The sequence below is a fragment of the Rhagoletis pomonella genome, unplaced genomic scaffold (assembly GCF_013731165.1).
Source record: "Rhagoletis pomonella isolate Grant_MI unplaced genomic scaffold, Rhpom_1.0 Rhpom_scaffold_00004, whole genome shotgun sequence".
Taxonomy (NCBI): Eukaryota; Metazoa; Arthropoda; class Insecta; order Diptera; family Tephritidae; genus Rhagoletis; species Rhagoletis pomonella.
The window spans coordinates 40,938,427-40,956,407 of record NW_023458558.1 but is presented as its reverse complement, the minus strand read 5'-3'; the positions used below and the strand labels follow the sequence as shown (position 1 = coordinate 40,956,407).

The following is a 17,981-nucleotide window of genomic DNA, read 5'->3' as shown; positions in this document are numbered from 1 at the left end:
TAAGAAAAATCTCCCGAGGATATACATAGTCGTTAAGTAGTACGTAGCTACGAAGGATGTGGTTGTTTTAAGAATGCAGAGGCTAGCTTTTTAAAAACCGATTCTTATTTCCTTAGATATAGCCTGAGTAGTATCGTTATAACTATGTATATACCTATAGCTGAAGTCTATTTAGAGGAAACTCTAGTAAATATTACCGCAAGTTTACGTAATTGTTGGGGGAACGCACTAGTGGCGAACTGTTTCGGTACCGGAAAAATTAGGACCATTATAGTATGCGTTAATTCTCTTTTGCATCCCTTCATCGATATTTAGTTCCGAACTAATTCTAAATTCGATGGATGAGATATAGTTAATTCTGCATCCCTTTTCCTATAGTTTCTACTACTTATAAATTCATCACCTTATTCTATATATGTGTGTAGATTTCTATTGAAATTTTTTTTGTATTCTGTGGGACTTAGCTCTGTGATAGAACACAACAAAGTAACTTGATTTTTATGAAATGAAGAAAATTAAGTTTTGGCTTAACTAATTTGTGGGTTTCCATATATTTTGGGTACATTGCACTATTTAAATTTAACTTTATGGTTGCTACAAACAAAATAGAAAAATTCATAGAAGGGAATAAGGGTTTTTTTTTCTAGAATCAGAAAATATAAAGTACAATGAAACCAAGTAGATAACAACTAGTTATATGGTTCTGTTCTAGCACATGAGTTATAACATTTTCTGTGTCTATTTTTGACTTAGCAAATTTGCGTATTACTCAATCCAAACATTTAGAAATAAAATATGAAGTTCGATTTCATAGAAAATATTGAATTTTGTAGTTGTTCTTTTTTTTTTAGTATCAAAATAAAATGTAAAAAAAAATGGAATTACACAACTTTTACTTTTAGCTAGCGATACGTAGTTTTAAATAGTAAAATAAATTATTTTTGTAAATGTTCCACATTTCGCTGTCTTTGCATTCTCGGGGATTTAGTTACTATAGAACTACTTAGTACGTTTTGGGTGATAAACAAATAGTACTGAACTAAAAATTTGGGCGCTTTCCCTGCAGGTATATGCACATACATATATATGTATGTATAGATATTTGTGGGTGGTGTATGTATATACATAATAACTCTCATATGAGTGACTGAACAGTCCATTCACGAGTGTTCGACACAATTGTGTGGTTTAAAAGTTAACCTTAAAGTAGAGATGCGTTGTATGATTTCAGATATTTATTTGTTTGTGTGCCGTTCACCTCACTTCTAAATGTATAAGTATGTATGTATATACATTAGGCTGCATCACTAAAAAAATTTTCGGGTTCTCCGCCGGGATTACAAAATCTATTATATTTGAAGATGTCCACCAAGATAATTCGGAAAAAATATTAACATTTACTTGAACTGGACCGATTTGAAAAAACCTACAAAAATTGAGTTTTTTTAAATTAATAAAAATGGGATTTTTCTGAAAATAAATACCCTCAGATAACTAAAAAGATTAAGCTTATCAAAGCTGCATAAAAATATTTAAAAATCTTTTCGACGGAATCGTAATAAACACTATTTCTTTGAAATAAAAAAAAAATTTTTTTCAATATTTTTGTGCAAATTTTTTAAGCTTAAACCGTTTTGTCATTTCAGGGGATTTTTTCAAAAAAAATCTTTAAGAAAATTTTGTTTCACAAAATACTACATTTTTGGAGGTATTCTCAAATCGGCCCAGCTCATTTAAATCTTAATATTTTTCCGAAATATTTAGGTGGAAGACTAAAATATAATAGATCTTATAATTCCAATGGAAACATAGTACCGATTTTTTTTTATGGGGATTGATGCAGTCTAATGTACATATGTACATATGTATATAGTATTATATACAGTCCGCCCTCAAGCACCAGGCACACATTCCCGTGTATTTTTATACCTTTCATGAGCATGAAATGGTATTATAACTTTGGTCCGATGTTTGTAAGTACCAGAACAAAAAGAGATAGACCCATGAAAATGTATACTTATATGATCAGAACGTCGAGCTGAGTTGATTTAGCCATGTCCGTCTGTCCGTCTGTCCGTCTGTCTGTCTGTTTGTATGCAATCTAGTCTCTCAGTTTTCGAGATATCCGGATCAAATTTGGTAGGTGGGTGTATTTTTATAATGTATTAATCATTTGTCGGAACCGGAAGAATCGGACCACTATAACATATAGCTCCCATACAACTGATTGTTCAGATATGAGATTTTTCATTATAACTTCTCCATTTATGCAGCTACGAACATGAAATTTTGCAATACTTGCACCCATTATCAACAGAATACTTACAGCGAAAATTACAAAGATCGGGTCACTATAACCTATAGCTCCCATACAACTGATTGTTCAGATATAAAATTTTACGTTATAACTCCTCCATTTATATAGCTAGGAACATGAAATTCCGCACTGTTTTCAATAATTATAAACAGAAAACTTACAGTGAAAATTAAAAAGATCGGGTTACTAAAACCTATAGCTCCCATACAACTGATTGTTCAGATATGAGATTTTTCGTTATAATTCATCCATTTATGTAGCTAGGACCATGAAATGTCGCGCTGTTTTCACTCATTATCAACAGAAGACTTACAGTGAAAATAACAAAGATCGGGTCACTATAACCTGCAGCCCCCATACAACTGATTGTTCAGATATGAGGTCTTTTATCATAACTCCTCCATTTATGCAGCTATTAACATGAAATTTCGCACCATTTTCACTCATTATTAACAGAATACTAACAGTGAAAATAACAAGGATCGGATGACTACAACATATATCTTCCATACATCTGATTGTTCAGATATAGGATTTTACTGTAAAACTCCAAACTTCAAATAAGAACAGCTAAAAGCGATAAATTTCGTAAGATATTTTATAAGTAATAATACAAAGTCTACTGAGAAAATCGTCAAAATCTATGCTGTATAAGCTTTATCTCCTATAGCACTGATTGTTAAGATACCAGTTTTTACCATATATGTATCTCCTTTATGTACGAAACTAAACCCAATAAATTGTGTTACCGGTTTACATACCGATCACATAGCGGTGAAAATCACTTAGATTGGTGTCATATAAAGTATATCTTCCATACCTCTGATTGTTTAGATGCGATTTTTTATATAAGTATGTAACTCCTCTATCGATGTATGCAGATGTATTCAAAAGCAGTAATCTGTCAAAGTAAAATTTGCAGATGTTCATGAAAGGTATGAAGCCTTCGGCATAGCCGAAGACAGCGCTGCTCTTACTTGTTTACCTTCAGTTTTGCTTGTCATTTAACTAGTGAACTGGCATATTGAAGTTCATTTTAAGAGTTGGACTTCGAGTGTGGCTAGTGCGTTAAGCACTCAGTCAAGCTAAGTTCACTTCCGCTGAGTTTCGTTGTAAGTGTGTGTGTGCGTGTGGCGGATCTGGTTAGTGATTCGTTTCCATGCCAACTGCTCTAATGCTTCTCGTTAGCTGACGTACATACTTATATACATATATGCATGTAGCTATCGTTACATAAGTGCAGTTGCTTTTGGCTCAAACCGTTCACAAAATACTGCCAGCTGACCACTGTCCAGATGCATTGCTGCAGTTAAGTCGCAATTTTTGAGTTTTTTTATTTGTGTTTTACACGTATCCACCTCAGTGCACATTGAGTGACCCGAAGTGCTATGCCAAGCCATGTATATGTATGTACATACACATACATGCATGCATATCAATGCATAAGTACACTTAGATGTACATACATACGAAGTTAAAACGCATTTTTCAACCGAACTTTTACGAGTGCGTGCCAAGTTTGTGGATTTGTGTGTTGTTTGATAAATGTACGCAGTGGTGTGTTGTCAGGTGGTATACTGTGGTCAGGTGTCGAATACTTTGGATATTTCTCGCCGTTCTACCGATTCATAAAATTTTTTGCGATTTAAGGAGATTGTCTGGTTCGGTTCCACTCCATATTCGAGCCATAGCTCATCATTATGTGTTGACTTCCTTTACGTTATTGTGTAAAATGTTAAAAAGAGGAAAATGTGCCAAGTAAATTTTTTGAAGTTATTCAAGAGAGTCGATAAATAGAAGTATTTTCGCATTATCTGCCATCTGCATCTAGAAATAAATTTAAAAAAAATTTGGACTTGGAAGCTTTTCACTTTTAGGTAGCGATATTATTTCATTTTACAAAAAAATAAAACAATACTTTCTAAACCTTAAATGAAGTAATAAAAAAGAATAGTAAAAAATAAAAGAAATTTAAACTAAAAAACAATGAAATTAAAAAAAAAAGTAAGTTCATGAAAATTAAATGGAAAAATCGTTTTCTTTTCGAAACAATAAAACCTAAAAAAAAATAAAATTAAATTGAAAGAGATAAATAAATAAATTTCTAAACAATAAGTGACATTAAAAAACTAAATCGAAAAATTAAATGAAATAGGGAAATATAAACTAATTAAAAAAGAAAAAAATCGTAAGATAGGTTTCTAAAAATTAAATGAATGTATAAAAGTATATATATATTTTTTTTTAAGCAAAAAAAAAAATAAAAATAAAAAAGAAATAGTAAAATTTAACAAGTAAGAAAATTTAAGTTCGGGCGGAGCCGAACATTAAATACCCGGCGCAAGTATTAAATATATGTTTTCCACCTTTCCGAAAGCTACCGCTAATAAGCCGGGGTGTATAAGTTTTAAGTAAATTAGCGTCCTTAAATTTCGAAATATTGAAATTTCAAGCATTTCTGAAATTTACTATTGTATGAAAAGCGGCCGTAATTTTAGTCCGATTTCAACAATTTTCAACGGTTTTCTTTTATGTGGCAAGCACAATAACCATACCGAGTTTGGTACAAATTGCTAGAACGGTTAGCGAGATCCATGTGTATATGTGATCACAAGTGGGCGGTGCCACGCCTATTTTCCAAAATTTTATCATAAACGTTTTTCTTGGTAAAGAATTGTTGCAACCATCAATTTTTAATAAATTAGCTTTAATATTTACTGATTTATCGAAGATTTTGTATTTCTCTAAATTACCGTTATATGGGATGTGGGCGTGGTTATCGTCCAATTTTAAAAAATTTCGGCGATTTTGTATGCTGTACCAAGGCTAACAACAAGTTTCGTTAAGATATCTCAATTTTTACTCGAGTTATCGTGTGCACAGACGGACGGACGGACGGACGGACGGACAAACAGTCACCGCTTAATCCATTTCTCTTTTCATTCTGATCATTTATGTATACATTTGTCTATATCTATCTCGAGTCATTTTGCCTGTTACAAACAACCGTTATGTGAACAAAGTTATAATACCATTGTGCACAAGTGCGCTCGGGTATAAAAATCCCGTGTCGCTATGTTCGTTTACGCTAACTAGTATTTATGTATTTATCAAATTGTGCAAACTCTGAATTGCTTCAAGGAATAAGGACGAAGCATAGACCAGGATATTCGAACAAAAGTTCTAAGAGTTCTAAGAAACATAAAAAGAAACCATTGATGGTCTCTTGTATCACAAAACTGGCAATTTATAAATTGGTAGCTCACCTTTTTTGAAGTTAATGCCTACTCTCCGTACTATTTACATATAAATAACTGGTTCTAGTAATAAGTTGCGCATAATTTTATGTCCTCTCATGAGAATAACCAATTGCGTTTAATTTGCTGTCATTAAAAAAAAACAGTGGAAATGAATATACAATTATGCCTGATTGCCACTCCGCTTTTCAACTCAATGTGTGTGCACTAGTGTTCATTTCTCCAATTTAATATTAATAGGGATATTAAATGATTAATAGAATACTTATGTTCATATTTAAAAATGGGTTGTAAATATAAACTTAGGTATGCAGCTAGGTACATATGTATGTAGATAAGTAAATATTTTATATTGTTTGTGTGGTATTGTTTTGTTTTGAAGGCCACTATCGGAATTTTAGTGAAATTATAAATCATCAGGAAAAAAACATGAAAAGTATTTTTGTGGGTATTGTATGTCTGTTTAAAATATATCCACACTAGATGAAAGGACCTACAGTTTAATGCCGCACAAGTTTTTGTCGAAAAATGTAACAAGTCTTGAGATTTGCCCATATAAATATACTTATTATTATTATTTATTTAGTTCGTTCACACAATACATGTGATAAAACCTTGTAACCTATACTTAGAAGGCTGATCCCGCGGTGTTTGCCCCGTATGGCGGGGTCGCCTTTCTTGACGTTTGGGTAGAGCACACATAAATTCCAGTCATCGGGCATACATTAATCTGACCATATTCTTCACAAAAGTTGATGCATGCACCTTATCAACTCCTCGCCGCCGTGCTTGAATAGCTCAGCTGGCAGGCTGTCAGCTCCAGCAGCTTTTTTGTTTTTCAAGCGCGCTATCGCTATTCGTATATCATCAAAGTCAGGCGGTGGGACATCGACGCCATTGTCATCGACTGGGGGCTCGGGTTCGTCTTCTCCACTATTTTCAGTGCTGCTGTCATTCAATAGGGTGGAAAAGTGTTCCTTCCATAATTTAAGTACTTTCTGAACATCAGCCTCTACATAACTCTCTGATAGAATTTTCGAGCGTTTGTCCTGTCGGCCAGCATCTCAGGCTCTTCGCGCTCACGTATTTCGGCCTCTCTCTTCTTATTGCGGCAAATGAGTCCCGTTTCCTTTTTTAGTTTCCAATAACGGTCCCACATGGCTCGCATTGCGCACGAGCGCAGCATGAACCTATAGGAGGCCTCTTTTTTTTTTGCGGCCTCTTGCCATTCCTCACCGTACCAGATGTTCTTTCGGGATCGTAGAAATCCAACTGGGTCTTCGGCGGCGCTAATTATGTATGTCCGATTGTTGAAGAGTGCTCTCAGAGAGCAGGTGTGAGAGTTGAGTGGCGAATAAATTTGTTTCTCGTTTTTTGATCAGGTGACAGCCATGTAGCTTGGTGGACCTTCTTTTGCTGGAACCTAGTACTATGTTTTGGACTCCGGCGAAGTCGATAAGTCTCAGTTCGTGCTCGGACGTTTCGTCGTGGAGGCATAATTTTGCTACAGTGGCACCAAAGTTTCCTTTGTTGCCTACCTTGGCATTAAAATCGCCATGCAAGATTTTGATATCGTTCGAGGGCCATCGCTCGCATGTACGCTCCAAGCGCTCATACAAGAGATCCTTGGACGCCTCGTCTTTCTCTTCCGTCGGGGCATGGGCGCAGATGAGCGAGATGTTCTTGCTTCGGTAGAACATATACTAAAATTGGAACGATACAGAGAAGATTAGCATGGCCCCTGCGCAAGGATGATACGCAAAATCGTGAAGCGTTAAAAGAAATCCTGATGTCAGAGAGAAACACTAAGTACGCGGTTTTACTATAATTTAACCATACATAAAATACACTGTCGCACGGTGTAACCAACGCAAGTGCTCTTACGTTTCAGCAGCTGCCGCTTGGATACTTTTTTCATTTTCAATTTTATTTTTAGTCAAAACGTGTAGCAATCTTAAATAAGAAACAAACAATTCCTTTTCGGCAAGCCATTTAATTATGTTCATGGCATTAGCGTAATACTAAGAAATTATACAATATTTCTCCAGCTATGTCTTTATTTTACTTTCTTTTTTATTCTTGCTTCATTTTCTTCGATGTTTAATGTCTGCCTTCTTTATTTGCAGATTTTAAGAAGTACTCTAGTGGCATTTGTGAATGAGAGCGAAATGAATAACTGAAAATACATCTCGAGACTTGGATGAGAATAAACCCACACAAACAAGAATACTTCAGCATTTTGGAAGACCAACAAAAAAAACCTTTTTCATAGCAAACGCGGTTGCACACTTCAAGTGGCGGAAATTAGGACTAGAAAAACAAATTAATTAGCGTAGCGCAGCCAAAGTCGCGGCGTAGAGGCGAGAGAAAAATACAAGCAAAAAATCGTAATTGAATAAAAACGCATGGGAAGCGGAACAGAACTGGAAAGACGATTGCACGAAATAAGAAATTCCGAGGCCAAACAACGACGCAATTTCGAAACGGAATTCCGCAAAATTGCAAGCAGAAAAAAATATGTATGTATGTATAGAAAATGTGCTCGAATTAAAGGAAACGCAACGAAAACTTTGAAGGTAGATTTTGCATGCTGAACAATACAATGTATTATTATTGTATTTGTTGCTGACTACAAAGTGGCGCACATTGTTGCTTCATTAGAATGTGGCAAGTGCTGTGAAAAGCAAAACAAGTTACCGTCGGGTGAATACAAGCGAAGAAGCGCCAACGGAAAAGCGATACAAACTGCATGTACAATAATAGCAAAAACATAAGCAAAAAGCAAAAGCAGCGTGAGCTAAACGCCAGCATACATATCGTTTGCAAGTTGTATACAAGTTGTGATGCTGCAAATTAAATTATAACTTCCGAATGCAGTAGCAACCAGCAGTAAAGTAAAACAAACGAGTTTTCTGCAACGGAAGCGGAATGCAATATCTAAAATACCAACACTAAATGAAAATATAGAGCAAAAACAAAAAAATATGTATATATATAAAAATTCCGAACGAAACAAGTAACCAAAAATAAAAAAGACTATACTCGCAATAAACAATAACAACAATTTAAAAACAACGCAAAATTTCCACGGCATTTACTAAAAATGGTTATGCTAAAAATACAACGAGTTACAACGGTGTCAGTGTCGTCGGTACGCCACGACAATGCTAAAATCACTATGACAACAACAACAACAACGCACCCCTGCGTTGCTACAACTACAGTCAACATGTGTGCTACTGCAACTACGACAACAACAACCACATCAGCAGGCATTTTACGTAATAGTTTGCATAGCTCAATGCCAGCGAAAAATAAAACTGCAACGTTAACGCTTCCGACACCAACCAAAACAACATCAACATCAACATCAACACCAACAGCAACAAAAACCCGCATTAACCGAAAAATCGCCCACAGCATCGACGACAGCGACACAGATAGCAATGCAAGCATTGTGCAAACGGCGCGTCACCTGCTGTCCGTCACTAGTTTCAACAGTTGGCGCAACTGTATTGTTGGCCTTATTACGCTGTTGGTGTTCACAACAACGTTCAGCATCAGCGCCGGTCAAATCGATTGGGATGATGATGACGATCCAGGTGAGTTACTGCACGTACACATATTGCTGTTGTTAGTTAGTACACCCTCTGCAATGCATTTACGTAGGTAGCTGCAGGCCACAAAGGTACCTACATTGTTATTACTACCGCTGCATATGTACTCGATTTGAACCCGCATGTGAGTGGTAGGTAAGATGGCTACCTTTAGCACTTTCATATTCAAAATATCATATATGTAGTAACTTACTACTAGTAAGAGATAAGCTCTAGGCCTGAAAACCTGTAACCTCTGGAAACTCCTAACAAAATGTATTTTACTTTTTTTTATTTTTTTTTTTACAAAATAGTATTCGTCAAATAAAATATACCAATAACAAAAAAAAACAAACCATAAGAAGATCGAAAATTATCCTGAAAATGCATGCCATGTTACAATTTTTCCAATGCCACCATCTTTCTATAGCTCTGATCCAATCCTGTTTTGTGTAAAATCCTGTAAAAATGTCAAACATTAAACTTCCTCTCTGAAGTGAGGGTGAAAACTGAGTAAGAACAAAAAGTACGGGAACAAAAGAAGCATTTTTCCTGTAAAAAAGCCAACCAGTGATCGCTTGACACTTTTCATGATTTTACCAGAAGAAAAAGTTCGGGTAAAATCTTGCAACTTCATTCTCTACAAAACTCTCCGAAATTCGCTCTCATTTAAAGGATTTTGGAGGAATTCGGAGTACGGTATCTTTTTGGCTGTAACTTGCTGCAAGTTCGTATAAAAACCTGTAGGTTCATGGAATACTGGATCCGAGCTTATGTACTTGAAATGAATTTTTTTTTTTCATAAAAATTGCGTATACGCCCAGCACTCGCATTTCGATCTGTTAATTTCCACTCGCGGAAAATATTCAATTTCACTATAAGTTGAAGCACACATTGGCACGAGAAACCATGTGCACACTTACGTACATATATAACTCATTTTTGTAATGGTGTGCATTTGGTGCCAGGCAGGGAAATGTAAGTGATTCCGGGCTGTCAGCTTTAAGCTGTTTCCCACATCTTTACACCTTTCCTGTCACGAACTTGTCATCCCCCCGTCCTGTAGGTACTATGTATTACATTAACCAATCGTCTACTTTATAAACAGATTTTATGAAGGGCGAAACCAAGAAATGTGTACATACATATGTAACTACATAGTTATCGTTTATTTTAAGAACTAAAAATATGTATCAGCAAAGTAAAAGCAAAGCGTATAGTCAACGTCAAAAATATGAACGCCCTGGTGTTTTAACGATTTTATTTGTTTATGTTATCCAAAAAATTAAATTTAATATTTTTTATAAAAATATTTTATTCAACAGCAAGATCCACAAGAATCATTTTTTTTTAATTTCATTCAAGACTCGGGAAAAATGCAAGAAATAAGAAAACAGTTTCATCAAAATTTTAAATTTTTTAATTTAGTTGTGTAGCTCAATAATAAAGGCAAGCTTAGAGTCGCTAAAAATTACCGTTGATTTTAGAGATTTTTTTTTTGTCTCGGGTGTTGCGCATTTTCTTCCATATAAAAATAGATCTTTTTCACGCGTTAAATAAAAGAAAATGACAAAAGACAAAAGAAATTCCCAAAAATCCACAGCAATTCTTAGCGACTTGAAACTTGAATTTTATTATATTAAAAATTTGTGCGCTACAAAATTGAATAATCAAAATTTTGATGGAAATTTTTTTGTATTTCGTGCATTTTCCCGAGTTCTTTATGAAATTAAAAAAATGGTTCTTGAGATTTTTGCTGTTGAGTGAATTATATTAAAAAAAATGTAAGAACAATTTGGTATGTAAGGCAAAAATAAATAAAATCGTCAAAACGTCAAAGTATTCATATTTTTGACCTGACTGAATTTTGCCTATATTTTTGCACATATTTTTTTACTTATTTTTTAACCGACTTCCAAAAAGGAGGAGGTTATTAGTTCGTCGGAATATATATATCTTATTTATTTATTCAGTTTTATTATTTTTATTTTTTTTTTATGTATGTTACCGCATAACTTTGGACCACGTGAACCGATATAGTTGTCGATTTCCTACCTCGCTTGCATTTTGGAGCTTCGCTCGCTCTATTTCGGTTCATCATACCGTAAACGCTAACCAAACGGAATTTAAAACTAATTTCGTGTCGCATTAATTGTTGTAACTTTTTATGCTAAGTTAATTAAGAACAAACTAAGTTATGTTTTCCTTAATACTAAGTCAGTTATGCATACTTTTCCTAGCACTTCCCTTACTCTCAACACTCATTTGTGTGGCGCTTTTCCGTACTTTAGAAGGTGTGTATAATTGCAACGAGAGGGGTGTAAGTTCAGGATTAATGGTAATGGAAATTAATATATATTTTAGAAACGCTCGTTGTGATTTAGTGGTTAGCAGTGCGTGCTACTCTTCCGAAAAGCCTGGGTTCGAGCCCAGTTTCCGACATCACTAGCTATTAGAGCAAACTGTACGCCAAACCCTAGCGTGATTTGTAATTAGTCAAAACCCAAATCCAAAAATAAAATTGTTTTCTGAATTGAAAATTGTATTAAATTCTAAATATTTAATAACTAGTAATTTTTAAGCAAAAAACAAAAACCGACTTCAATTCTCATATAAAGATTTAAGATTATCGTTAAACCAAATTAGTATGGGACTACCTGTGAGGTAAAACCCTTCCTTTAAAAATAGAATAGAAATCGGTTAACGTGGTCCAAAGTTATGCGGTAACATACATTAAAGTGAAGACGGTTAAAAATGTATTATTTCTTCGCCAAATCAAATCCTGAATAAAATTTATTTATTTAATTTTTTGTCAACCAAATAAAAAATTTCCACAAAGCCTTAACTGCAGCTTATGTCAATTGTAAATATTCAACAGATTACAACTCCAAGGAAGTAGTTTCTCATATTAAGTACAAGCTAACGAAAGGAAAAAATTAAAAATCAAAAAACAAACCTTGCCGATCATCTCTAGTAAAAAAATTATGGAAAATTATCTGAGCTCTTGACTGCGGTTAAGCGTTTGGTGGAAATGGGGTATTAGTTTTCCGAAAAAATCAATTTGATTTTTTGATTTTCAAACTAAAAGCACTTTTTTTGTGGAAATTCAAGCATTTTTCCGATATGGCAAATTTGATGCAGTTCAACATAGCTCCTTTAAATAAACCGAACTGTATCAAAATTGTAATATTGAAAAAAAAATGCTGACTTATTCCCTTTGGTAATTAATGGATTAATTTGGTTGGTGCATTAAATAACAAATCAAATAGATTTAGTAGTTGAGAATCGGAGTTTTAGCATAAATGAGGGTTTTTTCTGCAGCTCATATTTTGTATCTATCATGCAAGGTATATTAGTATTCGCTATTTACACGCCCTCATTCTTGTACATACGAATGTACTTATATGTATATACGTAAATTATTTTATATAAACGTATACTTTTTAATTTCCTCTATAAATCATTCTTAATTTCGGAGTGTTTTGCATTTGGAAATAAAGAAAGCATACAACTATTTTTAATTACACCAAATCTAACTTTGTTACCGCGGCTAAAAGCTCATCAAGCCCAACCCAAATAAAAGTACGAATATGTACCCCGAATATACACATAAATATAATACATAAGTATGTACGAATATACAGTTATAGAGATCTAAGCGGAAATGTTCGAAAACCACCAAAAAATTGTAATAAAATATAATTCATGCGGGGAGCTTTTACTATTGACTAATATGCAAATGTGAAAAATGTGATAATGTTTTGACCACGCAGAAACGGCATATAAACTTAATAGAAGAACTGCTTTAAAAATGATAAATATTATTATGTATATAGTACGGGTAAACCCGGAATTTTACTTCGAAAAATAAAAATGAGAGAAAGTTGGATTTCTGCATGAGCCTTCCTTTTGTGATTCCACAGGGTTTACAAAACATAAAAAGTTGGAAATCGTTCTTTGGCAAAAGCTCGTATCTCAAAACACTCTCAAACAATACTCTCTATCAAAAAAAAATCTCCATTAATAATATATAGTGAATCGCAGTATTTTGAGGCCTACTTTAAATTAATTCTATGAGATATGAAGTTTTACCAAAGCACCTTCGAAATGTCACACTACGTCAAAGTTCACAATAAAGGGTTTCCCGTTAACACACACTTCTAGAAAAACGAATGGTTCGTAGGTTAGGAAATTGCCTAAAAAATTCTTTTTTTGTTTTAATTTCAATACCAAATGGGTATGCAGGTTAACCCTCTAGTAGGCCAATTTTTTTATGAGTTGAAAAATTCAGGAATGGGTGATTTTAGCACGAGAAATCCAAAACTGATGTCCATTTCGATCTGTGACAGTAACTTTTTCCTACAGGGGAGAAAAACCAAGACCGTCTGGAGACGGGCTCGGCGATATACTTACACATATTTTCAGATTTCTCTTACACAATGTTGACCTACGAACCGGCAATGCCGTCTGCAGATGGTCAAAAATGCAAAGCTGGGGTTTTATATGTCGGCAAGCCGCTTTGTAGACGGTCTGTGTTCGAAAGCAATTTTCTCCATTTCGAATGGTGACATAATTATAAAACTTATATTAAAATACGGTGCTTTTAACAACGAAATCCACCGAATTTTTTTTATCAAAAAAATTTTTCAAAAGAACAAAGTTCTTTAATTACGAAATTACTAAATAGCAAGAAATAATTAATTTTAACCGTGTTTTCGAAATCTGTAATTCAACTGCCGATTAAAATAAAACGGATTGACATAACGGATTAAAATTTACTTCGCCGTAAGGGTACGATTTTTGTCTAAAGATCGTGGCTTACGAATAGAGAAAAAAATTATTATAGGTGCACTAAAAAGGCGTTTAGTTAACGACCGTCTGGAGGCGGTTCTGCCTACTAGAGGGTTAATGCTTGTGAATGTTTGGACGTAGTAAACACTGGAAGCCGCAATCATCACTTTTAACCACCCCTATATGTATGTAGGCACAAATGTACATAAATACATAATAGTGAAGTATTAGCAAAAATAGCGTGTTTTAGTAAAATTTCATTCCTTCATACAACTTCATTAATCATATGCGGCGCTGCTGTACGATAGGAGAGTGAAAGCAACATTTATGGAAGAAAGTAAGTTCGTAAATACATACTTATGTACATATGAACATACATATCTAAGTATTTATGTAATAGTGAAGGTATGCAAAATGTTGAACTCTGAAAGCTGACTGGTGATTGCTGACTGCTGATTGCCGACTTTTGATATGTAACACGTGACGTAAGCATCATAATTACAAAACAATGACAGCAGGGGTTTTTTTGTGAGTGCGCATTGTGTGTGCACATATATAACTATGATTATTACAAAGTCGCGTTATAAGGATTGTGCGATGTATTAAATTTAAATTTCCGTTAGACACTATAGCTCTTACAAACCACATACCAAGCATACATATGTATTTCCACACAACATACACCAGAAAACTTTACATAAAATAGAGCCATAAAATAAAAGCCTTTCTAGAAATTGCTTACGAGACAATTACATAGATACATATGTTGTGCCAAAGAAAATGCTAAATTACGATTGTTTCCAAGTATGCGAGTACAATTGCATACCTAACTTGAATTAGTGCTTACCTGCATTTTGGTAACAATTGTTTAACAAAAAAAAAAACATTAATTTACTACCTTCATACATATGTACGTGTGTACATACATTTCTGTATCATCCCTGCAAATCAAAGTTCCCGAAATCTTATCGAAATCTCTCTCATTTCTGTAACGATTTCTTTACGAATCTTCTAGGAAAATTATATGAAGTGGTTCACACGAAGTCGTTAAGAAATTTGTGTGCGCAAAATAAAGAAAACTCTGAAAATTTTCTGCAAGAACTCTTTTGCAGTGCAGCATTATTTTCATTGCTTTACCGATTTTCTTTGCAAATTTCATAAAAGAATCGAAGTGTGCACATTTTATTTCATTTTAGAAAATTCGGCAAAAATCGGATTAGATCTTTACGAATTCTTTAAAATTTCTCGACATTTCAGAATACACTGAAAAAAGTTTTGCAGGGGTTATGAAACTTTCGGGACTCTGAGGCATGCTCTTCCGTTATGCGACTTTAAAATTTTTTCTTATCAAGGGGAAGTTTCACCTGTTTAGGAAGGAGAACAAAGGAGGTGTTTCTTTAGTTTTGAACGCTACAACGGATGTAATACATATCTCAACGATTTTTGAAAGAAGAAATATGGTTTTGATTCCCCAGTATGAGCGGAAAAGAGTATGCATAGCGGCTTGATGCGTGCATTCGTATTTATGAAGAAATTATATTAAATTTGAATCAAAAATAATATTAGGCACACCGTTTTAATATTTGTCTTATATTTTCGGGCCCTTTTTCTTGCCAAGAAGCTGCAAAACGACGATAACAAAGAAAATTCTTAATTTTTTCCAGTATAGGGTGAACTATTTACCGGTTTTGGTTATTTTTCATTCTTTCAGAAGGCGAAACGGGTTTGTCTCTCAATTAAAATTGACAAGGTATGACGAATGTCCTTTTCAAAATACATCACTAAATAATACATATTTCGGCTCCCATTTATGTAAAGCGTTTGGCCGAAGTTCTTCCCAATTTATGGTGCGCGTCTTGATTTTATTTCATAAATGGAGTGTCATAAAAATGTCTCGCACCACAAAATAGGGAAGCTCGGCAAATGTTTTAATAGATAAAAATTTAAATAAATAGAAATTTATTTGTTTTGCGCTGTTATTATCGGGGATCTTGGTAGAAAAAAGTCATGGAATCGGTAGAAACAAATCGAAGCTATGTATTTTCTGAATATATAACTATCTAAAGACCGCGGTCGCTGTGTTGTGGCAGTTAGCAATGCGCGCTACCAATCGGCTGAGCCTGGGTACAAGCTCTGGTCTCAGCAACATCGCAAAAAAATATAGAAAAAAGGTTTTTTCTTAACAGCGGTCCCCCCATCGGCAGGCAATGGCAAACCACCGAGTGGATTTCTGCTATGAAAAACCGCGCAAAACTGTAAGTGTCTCCGCTTTATGTATTAACATTAAAGCGCGCGCCACAAATCGGAGGAGAAGCTCGTCCAAACACAAACATATGTGTAAGGCACATTTGTTTATTCCTTAACAATTTGGTTGAAAAGTCCTTTGTTATTATTTAGGCCCCTATTATGGTTCACAACTCAACTGAGCTGATTTATTCTTATCCTATTGGGATAATTATTTGTGTGTGTACATATATACATGCTAAGCGAAAACCACAAACATTTTAACACTTTGCTGACGTTTTGTTGCTAACATTTTGACAGCTCTGTTCTTTTTTAACCTCGAAGGTTTACGAATGTGGACTTCGCAAGCAAATTAGAAAGGTGTTGCCGCATGTAATCGCGTACATTTGCTATTCTACCTCTGATTTCTACACTCGCATATCTGAAGTTTCTAAGCTTTTAAATATGCACATACATCTGTTCATATACATACAATTTGACCTGTTATATTTATCTACAAAATGCGCGATAATTTTACGTACAACGTTTCACTGCACTCACGCTTTTGCCTTTCTGTTACACGCGAAAATGTACTTGACAGTAGCATTGCTGGCGTGGGGTATCTTGGCAGGGTACTAACGGCATACACTTGGAATAAACTCGCAATTTGAAAAATAGTAATTATAATAATAGATTGACGCTTACACAATACGTTAGTATTTGGCGGAGCTTCCCCTCCGATTTAGATTTATTCCGTTTCTTCAAAATCATTTTGTTGTAAAACTTACATTTTTTATTAGAGGTATTCATATAACGCGATTTGTATGGAATTTATAATTTTATCACGTTTATCATCAGCTTGTGACGTTAGATGAATACCCCAATTATTTTCATAAAATATGGTCAAATTCGAGAAATAGTCAACCAAAAACGAAAAAAATCCATGTAACTGAAGTTCTCACTTTTTTTTCAAGAATGGAATTGCACAATACATAGAGCATATATTAATTTCACATTTATTTACACAACTCCTGTTTGATAAATATAATTTTACTATCTGACTTCTTGAAACAAAGCTTCTAATCATCAGAATTCTAAACAATATGTCTTTAAATAAACTACGCCAATATCTCTTTAAAAAGAAAAATTTTCTTAACGACAAAAGCAGTAAATAAGTACCACACGCAACGACCGTAACGCACATATGTCATGATTTTAATATTAAAATTTTTATAATAAATTTTGTTAACTTCGTTATTTTCTCTTCAAATTATTCTTGTAAATTGTGATAAAGATAAATAGTGATCGTAGATAAAAAAAAAAAATTTGCAGAAATCAGTTGACTCTGATGGTCAATATCGCTGCTTCAATTTAGTAACGTCTGAACACAAAGCTTTCAGGGCAAATACACCGCCGAAACCTTAAACTCAAGTTTCTACTATTTTTTTCTCATAAGTACTGCTTTAAACCTTTCCTTATACTATAAACAATTTTTAAATGATAATTTTTTTTAAAGAAAAATGTTAAAAGGAATGTTCGAACATACCGTCCGCCACGTCCGGATTTGTCGATATGTCTGAAATGACAGTTTTGAATTTATATATAAAGAGGATCGACACGTTTTTGGCAAAGATATAGCGATAAACTCAATAAGCAATTTTCTACTATAATTCTTGAAACAAATTTTGACATTGATATTTTTTAATGTTCACTCTAAAGTACAGGTTCTTGGTACTCACTAAAAGCGTTCTCATACGATATGTATGTATCTATCTATACATAGTATAAAGGAAATTG

At 34.1% G+C, this 17,981-nt stretch overlaps 1 protein-coding gene and 1 non-coding gene across 2 annotated transcripts in view; both read left to right on the top strand.

The window, feature by feature from the left end:
• Positions 1-7,253: 7,253 nt before the first annotated feature.
• Positions 7,254-7,360, top strand: LOC118738610. Its single transcript, XR_004992913.1, has one exon. It is a non-coding gene; the product is annotated as a U6 spliceosomal RNA (small nuclear RNA).
• Positions 7,361-8,588: 1,228 nt separating this feature from the next.
• Positions 8,589-17,981, top strand: part of LOC118738220 — a 307,156-nt gene continuing 297,763 nt past the window's right edge. The window contains exon 1 of the mRNA XM_036469143.1: positions 8,589-9,176. Within this exon, the coding sequence (XP_036325036.1) occupies positions 8,678-9,176 (499 nt within the window). The 5' untranslated portion in view covers positions 8,589-8,677. The remainder of the gene's footprint in view (positions 9,177-17,981) is intronic.